The sequence below is a fragment of the Scyliorhinus canicula genome, chromosome 8 (genome assembly GCF_902713615.1).
Source record: "Scyliorhinus canicula chromosome 8, sScyCan1.1, whole genome shotgun sequence".
NCBI lineage: Eukaryota > Metazoa > Chordata > Chondrichthyes > Carcharhiniformes > Scyliorhinidae > Scyliorhinus > Scyliorhinus canicula.
The window spans coordinates 130,209,987-130,231,350 of NC_052153.1; the positions used below are offsets into that span (position 1 = coordinate 130,209,987).

The window sequence follows — 21,364 nt, forward strand, 5'->3', positions numbered from 1 at the left end:
CGAACAGGGTCGCAAAGGGGTTGCCGTGTCGGGAGTCAGACATCAAGTCATCCTCTTCTCCCGGATCCCATACCCTTGTATGGATCAGGCATGCAATTTTTGCATTGTGTGACCGGGGGTCACTCTCATCATTGCGGACAAGTCTCCAAGAATTGTCCCTGTGCCAAATCGTGGGGTCTAAAATTGAAGGAGCGTTGTCGGGGTTGTCAGTGGTGGGTGGTGGGTTTAGGTGTGGGTCTGGATTTTTAATGTAAGTGATCTCTAAATCACTGTTGTCGGTGTCGGAGTTGCTGAAGTGGGGGCTGTAGGGTGGAGTGCTGTGGCTGTCCTCAGTCTCACAGTCACTGTCACTGTCTCTGCTGTGGCAGCTTGTGGGCATTCCGGGGCGTGGTCTGGAGTCAATGGGCGGAGTCGAGGTCGAGTCCGATGAGGAACTGGTCTGTGAGGGGGAGGGTGGAAATGTGTCTCTTGTGGGCGGAGCGAGGTGTTCTGCTGTGTCTAGCAGGACATGGTGCGAGTGGTTTGACTGTGTTCCACAAGCCTTTAGCTGGTTAATATGGAGCCACACAGTCTTACCGTTGGGGTACTTTATCCTATATACCGAGGGGCTGATTTTGTCCGAAATTGAGTACAGGCCGGAAAATTTAGGAGCCAAAAACGTGCTGGGGTTATATACGGATAACATCACTTGTTGCCCAACCTGAAATTCTGTGGGGTGGACATTTTTGTTGAAACAGGCCTTGCTCTGTTTCCTCCTTTTACCCAATTTTACTGCTGCTGCTAGCTGAGCAGACCTTACAGTCTCAACTAGTTGTTTAACTGCTTTTTCGTGTGTGAGGGCCGTCACTTCTGGGCTTGTCATGTCGAGTCCTAAAAGGAATTCTGATCCTTTCATAGGGCGTCCGGTCATGAGTGTGTGTGGGGTGAAACCTGTTGATGCTGAAACTGTATTTCGTATGAACATTAGAGCTAATGGGAGCACTGAATCCCAAGTCGAATTGTTCTCCTGTACCATCTTTCTAAGGGTCGATTTTAGAGTCCGATTCATGCGTTCCACTATCCCGCTTGACTGGGAGTGATATGCAATGTGAAAGTTCTGTTTGATTCCGAATATGGTCAGGACGTTCTTCATGACCCGTCCTGTAAAATGAGATCCCTGATCTGATTCTATACTTCTGGGGAGTCCCCATCTCGTAAAGATATGGTTGGTCAGGATCTTTGCAGCTGTCTTTGCTGTGTTGGTGCGTGAAGGGAATGCCTCTACCCATTTGGTAAAGGTATCTATGACCACCAGAACATATTTATAGCCATTCCTGCAAGGGGGCAATGGACCTATAAAATCGATCTGGAGGTTTATCCAGGAGCCATTAACGGGGCGAGTGTGGCTGAGTTGTGCCTTCTTTGAATACCTCTCCGGGTTATTCTGTGCACAAATTAAACAATTCTCTATATAGTGGGTAACATCTTGTCTTAAGTTGGGCCACCAACAGAGTTGTCTAAGGTGTGTTGTGGTAGGGTCGATCCCTTGGTGTCCATGACTGTCATGGAATAAGGCAATCATTTGATTCCTGTCCTTTTCAGGAACCACGTACAATTTGACTTTTATGGTTACACCCTCATGTGTGGTCAAAGCGTGTTTGACTTTATCGTACTGGGCCACAAAGTTTCCTTTTAAAATCTCCCGGAGATTTTCGTCCTGCTTCTGCGCCTGTACTAAATCTTTGATGTCTGTCTGTGAGACCTGAACTGTACTCACAGGGGCGCTAGCTGGTGTGCCAGCTGGGGGTGTCCAAAAGTGACCTCGCCTGGAACCTACTTTTGCCAATGCATCGGCTTTCACATTACCGGGGGGGATGATCAATGGTGGCTTCTAACTTTGATAATGCCATAGGTCCTATCCTTTGCCTTCTCTAGGATATGGCGGAGTAATGGGGCTGATGGAAGGGGCTTCCCGTCCGCGGAGACAAAACCTCTTGTCCTCCACAGGGGTAGAAAATCTGTTAGGCTGTTACATACATATAAACTGTCCGAATATATGTCTGCTGGGCTGGGGAACGAATCTGGGTGGTCCACTATATATGCAATGGCTGCGAGCTCTGCTGCCTGCGCGCCTAAGTGACTGGGTGTTTTAGAGATATCTCCTCTAAAGCACGTCCCTGTGCATCCTGAACATAAATCCCGCATCCAGTGATGCGTTCTCCATCTAAAACTGTGGATGAACCGTCCACATATATCTTCAATGGGGCACACGTGTCTGTGTGCTGGGGGCTCTGGCTTGAATTCCCTATCTTCCTGGGGGGCGTCTTGGCAATGAATGGTCCTGTGTTGTGTAGGGGGGCTACTATCTCGCATTCATGGGGTTGTCCTGGATACTGTAGGTTGTCCGCTAAAAATGTGTGTGTCTTGGTCCGTTTAACTGTTATGTCCCGTCCTTGTAACAGTAGTGTCCACCTAGCTGCTCTTATCTGGCTCACTGAACCGTCCTTCAGTTGACCGTCTAAAATTAACTGTGTGGGGGTGTGTTTGGTCAAAATGGTGATGGGATTGAGCCCGGTGATGTATGAAAAGTACTGAACTGCCCAAAATACTGCTAGTAGGTGCCTCTCGCAGGCTGAAAATCCTTGTTCTACGGGGTCTAAAAGTCTGGAGGCATAAGCCACTGGTCGTAGCTGCTCATGCCGTTCCTGAAGGAGCATGGCCGAGAGGGTCAGATTGGTGCTAGCTACCTCTATTGCATAGGGGGAGAGCAGGTCTGGAACTTGTAGCGCGGGTGCTGCGCTGAGGGCTTTCTTTAACTCTTCCACAGCCTCTGTAGGCTGTGGAATCCATTCCCAAGGGGCTCCTTTCTTAAGGAGGTCTGAGAGTGGGGCTGCCTTGGTCGCAAAACCATCGATATGGTTCCGACAATACCCAACCAGTCCTAAAAACGACCGGAGGCCTGAAACATTCTGGGGAAGGGGCAATTTGACGATCGAGTCAATTCTTTTGAACTCGATCTCGCGTTTGCCGTGCGTGATGACTGAACCCAAATACATCACCTGATTCTCCAAAATCTGGGCCTTTCTGGGTTTAACTTTACTTCCAATGTCTTGTAATAGTTCCAGTAGTTCAGACAGAAGCGTGATGTGCTCTGCCTTGGTGTCTGTCTGCAGTAATAGGTCGTCCACATACTGTACCAGACATTCGGGTCGGGAAAATTTTGCTAGTCCATTTGCCAGCTGTCGGTGGAAAATGGAGGGGGAATTGTGGAATCCTTGTTTGAGGCATGTCCACGTATACTGCTGTCCTTTAAATGTGAAGGCAAATTTGTACTGGCACGCCTTTGCCAATGGGATTGACCAGAAGCCGTTACTAATGTCCAATACCGTGAAATATTTGGAGTGGAGTCCCTGCTTGAGCATGGTCTCGGGACTTGTTGCTACCGCGGGGGCTACTGCTGGGGTTACTTTGTTGAGTTCCCGATAATCTATGGTCAGACGCCATGATCCGTCGGGCTTCCTCACTGGCCAAATAGGTGCATTATTAGTTGAGGCTACTGTCATAAGTACACCCTGCTCTAATAAGCTCTCTATAACCTTTCCAATTTCTCCCTCTGCTTCTAGGGGAAATCGGTACTGTCTCTGTGGTCTCGGGTCAGGTCCAGTAACTTGAACTTGTCCAGTCATTCTGCCGCAGTCGTGCCGGTGACTGGCAAATGCTGTCCTGTGTCTGTTCAAAACTGCCCTAACCTGTTTGTCCGTGCTAAGCGTGGTTGGGTCAAAACAATAGTCGCCTACTGCGCTAATCCAGTTCGCATACTCTCCTACTGTGAGCGTTGCGGGTGCTCTGTCAGATTTTGCCATTCTCCAGACACACTGATTTACTGGATCGAACGACAGGCTGTGGGCATTCATGAAGTCAATACCCAGTATGTGTTCTGTAGTGTGGGGCAGATTAACTAAAACAATGGGGTGTCTGGTGGAGATGTTCCCTAGTTGGATTGATACAGGGGCTGTAATGTGTCCCCGCTGTGAGTGACCTGTAAAGCCGCTGAGTGTAATTGTAGATGTGGTGGGCCACGTGTCTGCCTGTGGTGTAGTGGAGGAATTAATGGTTGTGTGGGACCCTCCTGTGTCCCAAAGTAATTCTATGGGCTTCCCTCTAATTTTTGCTGTGACCACCAGTCTTCCGGATCAGTCCCAGAGGGTGTCACAGACCCAAGTGGGGGAGCCCGAACACCGTCAGTCCGTTCCGTCCACATTGGTCTGTCCTGACTGTGTCCCTATACTGTGGATTGGGTTTGCTTTGTTCTGGTCAGAGTGCCTGTCTGCTGGCCTCTCTGAGATCTCTGTGGGGCGTTGCATTCTTTTGCAAAATGTCCTAAATGTCCGCAGTTGTAACATTCCTGCGACTTCTGTGGGGGGCTGTTCTTTCCTTCATTTACCCATAAGGGGTTTTGGTGCGCTCTTACTGCCTGTATATCTGCTGCAGCCTGAGCTTCTTCTGGGGTCTTCACTTTAACCTTGCCTTGGGCGGATTGTTCCCAAGCGCGGGACAATCTTTTCAATACCCATTTTTCATTATGGGCCTCTTCTAAGCGGTCATAACTGCTGCAGACATTCCGTCCTGCATCTGTGGCGTGGGAGATTATGGTGCGGGTCCATTTAACCATATTATCGCGGGTTAAATGCGCGCGGTCAAAATCACCAACAACGGCAGTGAAATGGATCCACAGCCTTCCTGCAAAAGCTGTGGGGTGCTCTGTCCTCTTCTGCCTACACTTATTTAGGCCTTCGACGGGGTCTCCTCTGTTGTACCCTATCGCGTCTAAAACAGCTGTATGCATCTCTTCGAGGGTGCCTCCTCCAATGTTCTGTGGGTCGGGGATGGCTGCTACAACCGATGAGTCTAAACCCAAAACTGTGAGCTTAACCTGCTCTCGCTCATCCAGGCCGTACATGGTCGCCCGCTGCTTCACTCTTGCGAAAAATTGGTGGGGGTCTGCAGTGGGGAGCAACGGGGTGATTTTCGCACACGCGTCCCTTAGTTGTGTTACGGTTAAGGGGGTGGTATAGGTGACCTCGGGTGCACCTTCTGCGGTTGCCTTTCTTTGAGTGGTGACTGGGTTCATTGGTGCGGGTGCTATATGCTCTGTGGGGGGTTGGGGTGCTTTCCTTTTCTGTTGTGCTGCTGGCGCACATGTTCCCTGAACATAGAGCTGCGCGGTTTCGCTCAATTCCTGCCAATCTGGGGCATTTTCCTCATCTAATTGGGTTCCAAATGTCTCTTGGAACCCATTCTGTACAGAAAGCAGAGATTGCAGCTGCGTAATTTGCTTCCTACATTTTGCATGATCCACTGTGCTTTGCCTTTGTTCAGTGGTGGCAGCATGGAGTGCCCTTAAAGCTGCCTTTAGGTCAGAGCATTGCCTTTGCAGTGCCTCTACCTGCTTCTCTGAATCTTCCCTTATCAGAACTGCGCGCTGCGCATCCTGATAGGCTTTCTCATACTGGGCTTGGGAACTGCTCAGATGGGCTAGGCAAGACTGATGTGCCCTTTTGGCATCATCCACCTCTCTATACTTCTCTGCCAGTCGTTGCCTCAAACCTAGATTCTCCTTTTCAATGTCCCTGACATCCACTTTGCTCATCCTATTCCTCTCTTCTAATTCTTTGCGGAGCGTCCGAACGACCTCCTCTGTGCCTCGCAATTGTGCCAAGCAGGACACAATTGCCATCGGCTTGCGTGCTTTTCCTAAATTCTTTTTATGAATTTGAGATAGGTTCTCCCACCAAGTATGTCCTATACTCCCGGGACCTGTCTCCTCATTCAAACAAAACTCACTCCAAAGGGGCCATCCTTTCCCTTTGAGGTACTTCCTGAGTTCCAGCTCCCATACGGGACACTGGCCTACTCTGCTACTGTTGGTCGCTGCGACCACGTACTGCTCTGGGTTCATGAGGCGTTCCATTGCCTGCATGGCCATTTCCTTTTCCTTTATGCTCTCTTTTAATTTGGAACGAGGGATGATAAGGCAATGCTTTTAAAATACGGGTACGGCTTTCGCTATGTTCCGACTTATAAAACTCCTGACAGTTTGTCGCAACAAAAATCTCTTAGTTTAACTTTACAACCCTGTTAGTTACGCATGCAAAAACACACTTCTGAATTATGACTATTGATTTGAACTCCTTGAACACTTGTGGTTTTTCCTTTTCCCAATTGGATTTCAGATTCAAATTTCTGGGTTCTCTCGGAGTGGGGGGACCATTTCTAATCGAGTCCCGTCTGGGAGTCGCCACTAAATGTTGCTCGTTCTGGGTGGGTGTGCTCTGTTTCATTACTTAGCTCTGGAGTCGCCAGGTATCGTTAAGATACCGCCACAAGTTTCAAGGTCAAGTTCAGAGCAATAAAACCATACACCAATTAGTAAGTTCAAACAACTGAGTTTATTATAATACAATTATAATACTACCCATGCACACGCTAAGATGATTAAACTATTCCTACCACTAAATAAACTAATACTTATCTCGAAGGGAACTGCCGGATCAGGGGACAAGGCCTCTTGCTCTGCTCTGGTCTGCGGACTTCAGGTTGGTACGGGTTAAAAAGGGGTCAGGAGTGTCTATCTCTGGTAGCGATCATTGTGAGACACTTACTTGCTGGCGGCTGCTGTCCCAAACCTCTCCTCTCTCTCGGTCAAGGTCTTCTTTGGCAAAAGCTGGTCGACATGCTGGTCCAGAGAGGAGGGTTGGTTAAGAAGAACGAACTAAGTGTGGGACCTGTCTTTTATAGGTTCTAGGGCTTCGCACCCTTTTGGGCGGACCCTTTTCCTGCTGGGAATCGATTGGGTCTCTTCCCAATCTATTTGTTTGAATCCCCCCAATACTGAGGCTATCTCTCGGCTGCTGGGCAGGCCTTCAGGTGCTTTGTTTTCGAACCCCGCTGGTGCCGGGGTGTCTGGTTTCCCATACACTGTTGCAATCACTTCTCTATTTGTGTCCATTGTCCCTGGGATCATTCTATTGCTATGTTAACTATCCCGGAGATTGCCTCATTAGTATGCGGAATGTTCGTTTCGGTGCTGTCTGCTCTCTTAGCAGACAGAATACACATTGGCTTGGTGCAGCCTGCTTGTGCTGCAAACATTGTCCATTTTAACCTGCAAGCTTTGCGTTCCTCCATTTTGTATTTAGGGAATGGCCAACTTCAGTGGCTACAACAGCTACGCTGATCACAGCGGAACATTCGACCGCCGGTTCGGCTCAACCTGTGACCTGCTGACCGGATGGACTCTTGGTTTTCTTTGTTTGGACCCTCTTGTAAATAGCTCATCCTTTGTATTATAGTTACACGTCACCCCCGCCGGACTCATTTTTTTACAGGGGGTGAATGTGGTGATATAACCACTGTAGTGATGTGTACTTGCAGTAGGGGGATGTATGCCTTAACCTGTAATACAGGTTCCTCCAGTAAGCCACTGCCGGCTAGCTCCGCCCACAGGGAGCTTGTGTATAAATATGTGTGTGTCACTCAGACTACAGTTGAAGATGGAGGAATAGCATCGCACAGCAATAAAGCCTCTATTGTACTAGTCTCTCGTCTTTGAGTATAATTGTTAGTGTTACAGTATAAAGATCGGGAGAGCTTGAAAAATAAACAAGAATCTCGGCAGAATATTCATTTTCACCACTTGGATCCTCCCCGCCAATGTCAACTGCAGTGTATCCCACCTCCCGAGATCCCCCTGGCTTCCTTCACCAGCTTTGTTCAGTTCCACGTATGGAGCCCTATCCACTCCCTCGCTACTTGAATCCCCAAATACCTAAACCTATCCCTAGCTACCGTAAATGGCATCCCCCCTAAATTAGCCCGCTGTCCCAGCTCATTCACTGGGAAAACCTCACTTTTCCCTCCATCAGTTTGTAACCCGAGAACCCTCAAAACTTCCCAGCAGGCCCATAATCCTTCCCATACTCTCCAGCAGATCTGAAACATACAGCAAGAGGTAATCGGCATAGAACGACCTCAATACCCTGCCACTCTGTCCACCCCCCCTCTCCCCTCACAGCCATTGCCAATGGCTCTATGGCCAGCACAAACAGCAATAGCGACAGCGGGCACCCTTGCCTCGTACCCCTGTGTAAGGCAAAGCATCAGGAGCTCATATAATTGATCCTCACACTCTCCCTTGGTGCCACATACAGCAACCGCACCCATGCCACAAATCTTGGCCAAACCCAAACCTTCCCAAAACCTCGAACAATTACCGCTACTCCGCCCAATCAAATGCCTTCTCTGCGTCTATGGACATCGCAACCTCCCGTACCAGAGCCCCTGACGAATTGATTACTGGGATTGGTTGAAGAATTGCTCCCCCTCGTTAGCAGAGAGCTGCGGAGTGCAGTCCAGGCGAATCAGAGGGCTGGACAGTCTTTTCCCCGAGTGGAACGCCGGGTCAGCCGTCTGGAAAACCCGGCTGTTCCCGCTAGCTACCACACTTAGAAACCTTTCCGTTAGATCGCAGCCAGCATTGATGGTTATGACAATTTTAACAAAATAATGAAATACATGAGCTATGTGGGCATAAGTGACCACGCAGAATTTCTGAACTTTATTCAATAAACACACAAACATACAAAGTAAGGATATAAGCAAATTACTGCAGATACTGGAATCTGAAACGAAAGAGAAAATGCTGTTTTCTCTCCCTACAGATGCTGCCAGACCTGCTGAGATTTTCCAGCATTTTCTCTTTCGTTTCAAAGGAAGGATATGTTCATTTAAATGCCAATGAATGTTTTCTGGTCTGATTTTACTCAGGTAACATAAGTAAAAGGTAAACACGAAGGGAAATCATTCTTCCAGTATTTCCAATTTTTCTTTCATCAGCCCCATTTTACATTTTCCATCATTGAAGTGATTCGTAAATCCGTAGCCAAGAGCTATCTGTATCTTTTCAAATAGGATGAATTGATATTAGATGAGGAGAATTATCAGTCATTTCCTTTAGAAGGAGGAGATGATTGTGACCAGGTTCATTTCCTGAATTTAAAACCATAATCCTATATTGGAGCTCAGATAAATAGAACCCATAGTTGCAGAATTAATGTGCGGTTGAATCCCTTAAGGGCCTTCGGTCTTCATTTCCTTCCAGATATCGAACAGATCTTATTTGGAATTTTATGGATAGCTTTTCAGATTAACGATCTGCCGCCTGATTTGTTTCAAGTCTTTCCGAACCTTCTCTTTATCAATTTCTATCTTCTTATCACTGATCTTACTCAGTGAATTGATTGATTCCTTAATGGATTGAAATCCTGTTAAAGAAATAGACTTTGAAATAGTTAATCTAAAATATATTTGTTTAATTTTTCATCGGTAAACAAAATGATAAAATATGGAGGACTCATACATATTAAACTCGCAACTAATTGTAAAAAGCAGCCGTTGTTAAAGTTATGTACACTAAAAAAAACTTTGTCAAAGACATTAACATTTTACATTAGCTTGATCATTACAATTCACGGAAAGCTTGCTACAATGAAGCGATTTTGCCAAAGTAGAAAACATGGTTGAAACATAGTATTTAAAGTACTCCCTTTTAAATGAGAGAAAGTACAATTAACCCAATCAACTGTTAAAAGCTTAAACTCTGTGTTTAAAGTTTGATCACTTCATGTAATTATTATGGATACTGTGAAAGGGATATTTTGGTGGAATTAAAGGTTCCATATTAATTTTGTTTTGGAATTGCATATGTTAGTGATGTGACTAAGTTCATATAATATCAAATAGAATCATGGCCATCTGACATGCCCAATTAAACATGTTCATCCATGTTTGGGTTTTTATATTTTTTGTCCACAAAGTTGGTGGAAGTGAGAGTTGATAACAGTGCAGCAAAGGCAACTGGGTATCGAGTATCTTGGTGAATAACAAGACAAGCAGCCATCTTAACCAATGTGATTTAAAGATTGAAAAATAAACTGAGGAAGGACTGAGGAGAGTGAATTTGAATGGATGAATTCAATGTCAAATCAAGTTCTAAAAGAGAAAGAAGAAATGACTGAATTAAAAGAGAAAAAATAAAACAAATTTACATTTTAAAATGTACATTTTTAAAATCTTATTTTAATTATTGATTTTCTGCACAAGAGATTAATTTGGCAGTCATTAGAAATGTTACTAAAAGCCTGCTTTGCATTATTAATTACCAGACTTTACTTTCTGTGGTGAATTTAATGGAAAATTACTATGTTAATGCAGCAACTTCATGAAAATCATAAGGAGATTAAGAGGGAGCTGCCATTTTCTTAGAGCTAATGGTGAGCAGTGCAAATTGGCCAGCAACATGCGGTGATACACAATTCATGTAGCATTTCTTCCCGAGCACAAGTTGCCCATTTTCAGATAAATGCAGCCATTTGTTAACCTATTCATTTGGCACCAACTGCTTTTGAGTTTAGTATACACATGACACCTTTTCTAGTGCTATAATCAGTGCATTGAAAGAATACGCAAGATCATGGTCAATCATTGACCCAAGGAATGCAATGTAATGGAAATCTGCATGTTTTAAACCAAGAATATAAGCAGAAGGGCAGCACGGTGGCACAGTGGTTAACATTGCTGCCTACGGCGCTGAGGACCCGGGTTCGAATCCCGGCCCTGGGTCACTGTCCGTGTGGAGTTTGCACATTCTCCCCGTGTCTGCATGGGTTTTGCCCCCACAACCCAAAGATGTGCAGGTAGGTGAATTGGCCACATTAAATTGCCCCTTAATTGGAAAAAATAATTGGGTACTCTAAATTTAAAAAAATAATTATATATATATATACATATAAGCAGAAAATACAGTTCTAGGAAGTGATTTTGTGTTTTACAATAAATTGCTCAGTAGCTTTTGGAATGTTGAAGGGTGTATTAGAAATTGATTGGTGTTTGACAGTGCAGTTTGATTCTTTAATGCAAGCATCTTTCCTACTTTAAAACCCAGCAAGACATCTCAACATAAATATCATATGGCTAGGGAGAAATTTATATCAAAATTCTTATTAAGCGAATTCTTATCATGTTGTGTGAAGCTTGAAGCAATGCTGACATTGCGGTTTGTATTGTTTCAGCAAGAGATAGGATTCTCCCCAAAGCTTCAGATTTGCTTTTTCATCATGGAAGTACTCACTATAGCTAATGTTAACTGTACAGCTAAACCAACATTTTCTGCCAGAAAATTTCAATTCCATAATAAATCACAACAGTTGAAAATTTGACCATTAGTCTATTAATTCAAATATGAACTACTCACCTTCTCTGTATTCATTCTTTATGCTTTCTAACTCGTACCAGATGGTCTTTTCTACGTTGGCAAGTTTTACATTGGCCTTCGTTTCAGAGTACTGCATTCTGTTGGATTCAATATCTAAGCTTTGTCTGTTTTCTAGCTTCTCTAGTCTCAAAGAGATCTGGTTAAGTCTCTCTAGTATCTTCTTCTCCATCAGCTCCTATAAAAATGGTCAGAATTAAACTGCTTATTCATTAAAACAAAAATGGTGTTCCTTGTGGATGTCCATGATTAATACTTTAGTTCAATACTTTTAAAAATGGATTTGCTCAACCTTTGTAGTTACCATGTCCAATGTAAAGCTACAGGCAGGGAATGGCAGGTTTCTAAACACCAATTATTTCAGTAACCCAGCAATGTGGAAAATCCATTCTCTTCCCACAATTAACCATTAAAGAGCAGCATCCTGGTGTACAAGGGCACCTCACTCTTAAAATGGTTATTTTTGTTGGAATTAAATTAAGTTGCAAAATGTGTTCATCAGGTGGAGCGATGTGTTGGAACAAAATTAATATACAGAAAATCATTTTGTGGACTACTCCTGCTCTTGCTTAATATTCCCATACCAGCCTCCCTGAACAGGCGCCGGAATGTGGCGACTTGGGGCTTTTTACAGTAACTTCACTGAAGCCTACTCGTGACAATAAGCGATTATTATTATTATATTCAACGCGTAGCAGAGATTTTTATTTCTTTATAGTGAGTTTTCAATGGAAAGCATCAGTCCTATAAGAGAGCGGTAGTACTTCTCTGATTATGGAATGCACTCATGGTTGCAATACAGATAGCCTTTCCTTTTTGACCTATTTATTGCAGTAAATGATTCTGTTGGTTCATCCTCCCTGAATCAATGGAGTGATTTACTACAATTAACTAACTGTTTGCCACCTTGTTCTTTTTTTTAAATAAATTTAGTGTACCCAATCATTTTTCCAATTAAGGGGCAATTTAGCGTGGCCAATCCACCTAGCTTGCACGTTTTTGGGTTGTGGGGGCGAAACCCACGCAGACACGGGGAGAATGTGCAAACTCCACACGGACAGTGACCCAGAGCCGGGATCGAACCTGGGACCTCAGCGCCGTGAGGCGGTTGTGCTAACCACTAGGCCACCGTGCTGCCCCTATGCCACCTTGTTCTGATCTCCAAGCATAATGGCAGCTGATTCACGGCACAGGTGTGATCAAGTTGCTTCATGAAAAAAATGGGGAACGAACCATAAATGGTGGCATGCAATTAAAAGTTTGTTCTCACTGGCCAAATTCTCGACAGAAGTTTGTTTGGAAAATGCACTCCACTCCGGTTTTGTGCACAGTAACCGTTGTATACTTTTTGTCCAATATTAAAGTATTCAAAACTGTTTCATGGATTCTTGCCTGTCACTATTACCGAAACTTTGAAAACAAAATGAAAACCTTCATAAAACGATTTGTTGTTCTGAGCAACATGAGACGGTTGCCAGAGTGAATGGAGGAGAATGATATATAAATAAAATCCCTGAAAACCAACAGCAATTAAGCACCGATAAGTGAGCTCTGATTTTCAAAGTCTGACAAAAATGGATCCATGTTGTACATTTGTCTGCACTGACAATTCAAGACAGACTACATCAAATTTTCCAAATAGACTCCTTTATCCTAAATCTGGTAGGTTACTGGCACATGAAAAGAATGCCCAGACAGCTTGATCATAGCAGAAATAAAAGCAAAGTATTGCAGATGCTAGAAGTCTGAAATAGAAACTCTGCACATTTGGCAGCACCTGTGGAGAGGAAAATAGAGTTAACATGTTGAGTCTGTATGACTCTTCCTCAGAGTTAGAGAGGGAGGAATGAGAGAGGGAGGAATGTGATGGATTTTATAGAGGGGGTGGAGCAGTTGGAACAGAGTAGAAGGTCAGCGATTGATGGGAGCCAGGAGCGATTGCAATGAAGATATGTTGGGCAAAAATAGGAAGCTTAACGGCAGTGTGAAAGGCTATAGAAGGTGTTGATAGTGGCAGAAAGGTAGAACACAAGTCAGTGCTCAGTGAAAGCAAAACTAAAGAACAAGTGACAGATGGCCCAGTAGAGAATGGGAATGGAGGGCCAAAAATGTTCTGGATTAAAAAGAGGTGGTCAAGATGGAGGAGAAAGTGGCAGCACGGTGGCACAGTGGGTTAGCCCTGCTGCCTCAAGGCGCCAAGGTCCCAGGTTCGATCCCGGTTCTGGGTCACTCTCCGTGTGGAGTTTGCACATTCTCCCCATGTTTACATGGGTTTCACCCCCACAACCCAAAGATGTGCAGGGTCGGATTGGCCATGCTAAATTGCGCCTTAATTGGAAAAAATTAATTGGGTATTCTTAAATTTATTTTTTTAAAAGATGGAGGAGAAAGGTCACAGAGTGAACTCAATGTCGAGTCCCGAGAGTTATAACGTGCCTAAATCAGAAGAGGAGGTCCTACTCCTCCAGTTTGAGTTGGGCTGCACCTGAACATTGCAGCCAGCCGATAATGGACAACAATGTGCTGAAATGAAATGGCAATCAACAGGAAGGTTGAGGCTTGACAAAGCAGTCATCTAGTCTACGTTTAGACTCCAGAATGTAGAGGAGAGTTCATTGGGAGCAGCAAATACAAAGGACCAAATTGAAGGAGGTGCAAGTGAAATGTTGCTTCATTTGAAAGGAATGTTAGGGGCCTGAATGATGAGGAGGAAGAAGGTAAAGAGGCAGGATGTGGTACATCTTTTGCAATTGCAGGGGAGTGTGTTGAGGGATGTTGCACGTTTTACTATGGGCGTAAAACGCGTTTATTGGAGTGTATTAACACGCCTCCGAGTTCGACGTGTGCTTAACACTGCTAGGCTCTGTTCTATGTAATTATTTAGCTCTGGAGTCGCCAGTTGCCGTATAGGCAACGTCACAAGTATTCCAAGGTCAAGTTCAAAGTAATAAAGACGATACACCGATTAGTCAAGTTCAAACGATCAATATTTATTATACAGTTAATAATAAATACTCATGCACACACTAAGAGACTAAGCTACAACTAAACATAAGCAAACAGAATACTTATCTAACAGGAACAGGCAAGGTCAGAGAACGAGGCCTTCGTCCTGGTTTTGTCTGCAGCCTTCAGCAAGCGTTCTGGCACTTGGGAGTCTAGTGGGCTTGGTTCGCGTAGCGAGCGTTGAACTTACGGTTTCGGCGGCTGGTGCTCAACGGCTGGAGTCAGGATACCAGGTGTCAGTCGGGGCCGGAGCACGGGTTTAACAGACCGGACAACACGAGGTCCCTATCTTTTATAGGGGTTCCGTTGTCCTTCCCTCTTCTCGGGCGGGCTCTACCTATTGGATCAATTTCTTATCGATACTGGATTAATTCCCCAATGCGAGGGGGTCTCCGTGATGGAGGGGGCGTTTCTTATGTCCTTTTGTTTGGAGGTTTCTGGTGCCTCGATGTCTGGGTCTTGATTAGAATGTGTCCATTCAGAACCAAATGTATCTATTGTGTGGGTGTTCAAGTCTGATGGCCTCATTAGCATGCAAAGCGTTTTGCCATTTGCACCTAGCTAAGGTCTTTTCACCTGAGCCCAAACTGGTTTCTGCTGCTGCAGAATGCAAACTGCTCTTTGCAGACTGCTGTTCTGGCTGAACTGTCTGTTTACCAGCAGCCTTCCATTTTAGTTTGGCTCAGTGTCCATTTTGCGTGGCCAGCATGGCTACAGGGAAGTGGTTGAGGAGGTGGGGTTGATGGAGCAGTGCACTAGCGTATCACAGAGGGAGATTTCCCTGCAGAATGTTGCCAGGGGAGTGAGGGGGAGATGGGTTTTGTGGTGGCATAAATGGCAGAGAATGATCCTTTGAATGCAGAGGCTGGTAGAGTGGAAAGTGAAGACAAGGGGAACCCTATCATAGTTCTGGGAGGGAGGGGAAGGAGTGCTGGCAGAAGTTCAAGAGACACTGGTTGAGTGCCCCGTCAACCACAGGTTGGGGGGAAATGTTGACTAAAAAAAAGGCAGACGTGTCAGAAACGCCATTTCGAAGATGCATCATCGGAACAGATGTGATGGAGACAGAGAAACTGAGAATGGGATGGAGTCCTTACAGGAAGCGAGGTAGATTTGAGAAGCTAGTCGAGGTAGCTATGGGAGTCGGTGGGCTTGTAATGAATAATTACCATAGCATATTTGACCATAATGAATAATGACCAAGCAGAAAATCTGGTGAAGCAGCACTTGTTAAAGGGGAAATTATGATAGTGACAGCAAATGGCACAATTGGTTTAGTTAGATCTAACTTGACCATAACTAAGACTTTCACTCCTCAGCCATAATCTTCTGTTACTACGGTATCTTCCAAGAATGCATTTTGAATCTTTGACATCCTGTTTCCTCAAACCCCTTTCCTTACCCGATCTGCCCGTCAATGCCAAATGTGAAGAGCTAATAGATTTCTCAAGTTCAGTTTAAGACACTCCATGCAGCTGCCTCTTCCCCTGCCTATATTCCCTCCTTTTCCTCCATCTCTCGCCACTCTACTTCTGATTTCTGTCTCTTAAAAACATCTCTTCCTGGGGCCAAACTCCTGTTTCCTCAATCAACTGACAGCCACAACTGATAGCCTTGAGGTTGCTGACATTTAATGGGTCCCTTTGCTTCCACACAATCCCGCTACTATAATAATAATAATCTTTATTGTCACAAGTAGGCTTACATTACACTGCAATGACGTTACTGTAAAAACCTCCCTGTCGCCACACTACGGTGCCGGTTTTGGTACAGAGGGAGAATTCAGAATGTTCAATTCACCTAACAAGCATGTCTTTCGAGACTTGGGAGGAAACCGGAGCACCCGGCAGAAACCCACGCAGACACTGGGAGAACGTGCAGACTCTGCACAGACAGTGACCCAAGCGGGAATCAAACCTGGGACCCTGGCGCAGGAAGCAACAGTACTAACCACGGTGCTATCATGCCGTATACAAAACCGCTGCCTTCACCCACCTCACTCAAAAAAGTCCACCCTTGATAAATTGGCCCTCTCCGATTAACCCATTTTTAAAATTCTGATATCTCCAAAGCCCGTGCCCATGTTTCCCAAAACTCCCAGTTTGAACCTCACTACCACTCTACTCTAGCACTGAGCCACCTTGGGCATAGTCACAAATTAAAGTTTTTGATTGTGACAGCACTGCATTATTCTGCCTTCAGCTCTCCGGTGTCTAACATAGTTGATGACATTATTCTCCTCCATCACATATCCTTTTGTCCATTACTGGGATTACCTTTGCATAATTGCACTAATATTAGTGTGAATACAGCCAATGCAAATCCAGCACTGGCTTCTTTTCTCATCCCACTTTCAACTCTGAAGACCCTTGGACCTAGCCTTGCTACTGCTTCCCGCTCTTACATGCTGACCTCCCTCTATCCTTCATAACTTCCACCTGGTCTACAATTCAGCTGACATTTGCTGTCGTAAACTAAAACTTGGAGACTTATGATATCTGGTCTTCTAACACACGGAGTTTAAAATTTGCATCCTCATCTTGAAATCCCTCCATGAGATTGCCTTACCTTTTCTTTGCACCCTCTGCAAAGTGCCTTGAGATGTTTTACACGTTAACGGTGCAATTTATAATTCCATAATTATAATGTGGTTTGGTAATGTGCACATTAGTTATGCCATATGCAGAGTGTTGTGTTTTACCATATAATTTTTCTGTGTGAATTAATATAAAGCAAAGGGCTTACAGTTTTCTCTTTCGTAAAATGCAAAAAGTGGTCTACTCTCTGCTCTTGCTTGTTCTCCGTTTTATCCAATTTGTATTCTGCCCATTTCTGCTGCTTTCGGATCTGTGCTTGCACCTCGCTCAGTGCAGTGGTAATCCTGGAAAACAATGTTTAATATCATGTTGTTTCTATCATGTTCATGTTAATGAAATAAATATCACAAAAAAGAAAACTTTACACTGTGACCAGCAGATTAATCACAGTTTCAGGCTGTGCAATGATTCTTAGAATCCTTACCTAGTGTCAATGCCTTTACAACTCGTAAGCATTACATCAGATTGTACATGGAGAATATTCCCAGCAATATACCAAGCTACTTTGAGGAAAAGGCAGCAAGCACTTTAGTCGAACAGGAGTTACTTTTCATTATATAATGGTGGGTGAAAATTTTGGTAGTTTGATTTAATTTTGCTTGTGTTGATTTTTAAATCAAAAATAATTTTCAATATGGTCATATTTTACTCAATTTAGCATGAACACCCTCAATTAGGAGTTCATGCGTGACAAAGACACGTCATCTTCTATGTTGTTTGACCGTCTTCATGGATTTTTTTTGAAGATGTAAGATTGAGTGTAGACAAGAATACTGCCATACTTGTAATTGACCTAAATTTTCACAAGGCATTCAATAAAGGTACTACAAATCGACGATTGAACAATGTTCGAGAATTCAGACTCAAGTGAATAGCTAGCCAGCTTCAAGACATAAAAGGAGAAAAGGATACTTATTAAAAGTGAAAAAAGTGGGAAGTGGTGTTCCACAAGGATCAGTCCTGGGACCACTGCTATTCACAATTCATACGTAGATTCAAAAATACCATTTTAAAATTTACAGGTAACACCAAATTATGGAGGATAGCCAATAATGGGGAGAACTGCAACAAATCACAACCAGATGTTAGTAACTTGCGGCATGGACAAATAATGGACAAATTAATTTCAACATATATGAATATGATATATTACAATAGACAAGAAAAGTAAGGAGGTCGGCGCAACATCGAGGGCCGAAGGGCCCGTACTGCGCTGTAATGTTCTATATCACCTGGAAAATAGGAATTTAAGAGAGGTAGAGGAGCAAAGAAATCTGGTAGTACAAATGCACAAATTACTAAATGTAACAGATGTAACAAATGTAACAGATTACAGAGCAGCACGGTAGCACAAGTGGATAGCATTGTGGCTTCACAGCACCAGGATCCCAGGTTCAATTCCCCGCTGGGTTACATGTGCGGAGTCTGCACGTTCTCCCAATGTCTGCGTGGGTCTCCTCCGGGTCCTCCGATTTCCTCCCACAGTCCAAAAGATGTGCAGGATAGGTGGATTGGCCATGATAAATTGCCCTTAGTGACCAAAAAGGTTAGGAGGGGTTATTGGGTTACGGGGATAGGGTGGAAGTGAGGGCTTAAGTGGATCGGTGCAGACTCGATGGGCCGAATGGCCTCTGCACTTGTTCAATTAACAAGGCGATAAAATAAACAAAGCACTAGGGATTATTCCCCTAGTGGAATAGAATTAAGACTAAAGTAGTTATACTTTACTTGTATTGAACCTAGGTTAGACCATACCTGGAGTACTGCATAGAATTCGAGTTGCCATAATATAGAAAACAAGATAGAGGCTCTGCATGGAGAGGATGCAAATCGATTTATAAGAATGTGGGAGTATGCCAGTCAGAAGGGGACAAACAGGTCGAGTCTCTTTTCCTTTGAAAAGAGGATGCTGAGGGAGTGTTTTTTTTAAATTATGAAACATTTCATAGAATAGATGCAGAAAGAATGTTTCCACTTGTGAGGAAGAGCAAAGCTAGAAGCCACCAATGTTAAACTGTCACCAAGAGATTAAATAGGGATTTAAGAAGAAACTTCTTCACCCACAAGATGTGATTGAAGTGAATAGTATAAATGTATTTTAGGGGAGGCATTATAAGTTGAGGAGGAAAAAATGAGAATATTGCGATAAATTTAGAAGATGAAAGACAGGAGGATGCTTGACAGGATCATAAACGGTAGCATGTACTATTTGGGCCTAATGGCCGGTTTCTGTGCTCTATAGCTTGTGTAATGCTAAATTAATATTCCAGTTTGCATTTTGTTCCCTTTTCATTCCAATACCTTGTCACATCTTTAAAAAAATGCAGATAAAATAATTCACCAGAATGAATGTAATGATAAACACTTGAAAACTGGATTGATTTACATTCTGCATGTTATAACGGTTTTTTACTTGAAATCGAGATGTTGAAGTTCATGTTGTAACTCTTCTCTTGCAGTCTTTATGTTTGTATTGTGCTCACATTTAGAGCTATCAACTTTGCTCAGTAGCTGCATCACCTGTTATAAAAACGATCACCAAAATTACATTTCCATATTCTAGCAAATTCAACATTTTCCTGAATGTAATTATATTTTTCTTAAAATATTAAAGTTTTCTACCCTAACAGAATACATCTCTCTATTTATAAATGACTGAGGAAAGTTTCCTCCCTCTTTGATTTGAAAAGTTTCAACAACACCAACAGTGTTCATTTATATCAAGAACTCCATTCACATAGTCTAGTAGGAAAAATGTTTACCAGCCTTAATTTCCAATTCTTTCATTTGCTTTTCAAGGGAAGACTTTGTATCTTGAACTTCTTTCTTTACTTTTTGAATCTCGCTCCTGGTTAAACTGACATCCCCAGCAAGCTTGGAGATACTGGCATCACACCTTGTATTGGAAAATATTACAAAGCCACTTCAGTAAGTTAGTAGATAGCAAATCAGACAGACTTGTTTGACAAAGTACAATTTTCCCCATCCAAATTTTCCTCCAAAACTCTGCACTTCGGCAATTTTATTCTCCCATGTACAGCCAAATCTGCCCTTTCATTCTTCAAAACGTTATCTTGAGAATTAGCTGGCCTTGCATTGGAAGACACCTCAATGCAACAACAAAATTCAGCTGAGACACAAAGATCAGGATCATTTGAACATAGGAACTAGGAGCAGTAGTAGGCAATTCAGCCCTTCGAGCCTGCTCCGCCATTAAATCAGATCATGGCTGATTTCAAATCCACCTCCCTGCTTGTTCCCCATATCCCTTAACCCATTTTTTAAAAATTCGAAATATATCTATCTCTTTCTTCAAACTATTTAATGATTCAGACTCCACTGTACTATGGGGCTGCGAGTTGCACAAATTCACCATCCTCTGCGAGAAGTAGTTCCCTCCCATCTCAGTTTTAAATCAACTGCCTCTCAACCTATATCTGTGCCTCTCATTCTAGATTGTCCCACAAGGGGGGGTCATTTGGTCTACATTTATTTTATCAATCCCTCTTAATATTTTATATGTATTCTTCTAAACTCCAGCGAATTCTTCTAAACTCCAGCGAGTATAAGCCTAAACTGTTTAATCTCTCCTCGTTAGTCGACCCTTTCATCCAGGATCAATCTGGTGAATCTCCTCTGAACACCCTCCAATGCCACCACATCCTTCCTCAAATAAGGAGATCAAAACTGGACACAATACTCCAGATGTGGTCTCACCAACACCCTATACAATTACAGCATCTGTCTACTTTTATAGTCCAGTCCTTTTGCAATAAATGCTGAATTTCCACTTGCATTTTTTATTACATGATGTACCTGCACACTGACTTTCTACGATTCATGAACAAAAATACCCAGATCCCTCTGCCCAGACCCATCTAGAATCTGTTTTCCACTGAGATAATGCCTTTCTATTTTTTCGGACAAAATGGATAACCTCACTCATATCCTAGGGGTGCACATCACCAAAAATCTGTCCTGGTCCACTCACGTCGACACTATCACCAAGAAAGTACAACAGCGCCTATACTTCCTCAGGAAACTAAGGAAATTCGGCATGTCCACATTAACCCTTACCAACTTTTACAGATGCACTATAGAGAGCATCCTATCGGGCTGCATCACAGCCTGGTATGGCAACTACTCCGCCCGGGACCGCAAGGAACTTCAGAGAGTCGTGAGTACCGGCCAGTCCATCACACGAACCTGCCTCCCATCCATTGACTCCATCTACACCTCCCGCTGCCTGGGGAAAGCAGGCAGCATAATCAAGGATCCCTCCCACCCGGCTTACTCACTTTTCCAACTTCTTCCATCGGGCAGGAGATTCAGAAGTCTGAGAACACGCACGAACAGACTCAAAAACAGCTTCTTCCCCACTGCTACCAGACTCCTAAATGACCCTCTTATTGACTGACCTCATTAACACTACACCCTGTATGCTTCATCTGAT

General features: G+C 43.8%; 1 protein-coding gene across 1 annotated transcript in view; it reads right to left on the reverse strand.

The window, feature by feature from the left end:
• Positions 1-9,153: 9,153 nt before the first annotated feature.
• The window catches only part of fam81b (family with sequence similarity 81 member B), a 31,408-nt gene continuing 19,197 nt past the window's right edge, over positions 9,154-21,364 (reverse strand). Inside the window, 5 exon segments of the mRNA XM_038803890.1 lie at positions 9,154-9,302; positions 11,291-11,486; positions 17,060-17,195; positions 19,325-19,431; positions 19,678-19,807. Coding sequence (XP_038659818.1) covers positions 9,154-9,302; positions 11,291-11,486; positions 17,060-17,195; positions 19,325-19,431; positions 19,678-19,807 — 718 coding nt within the window.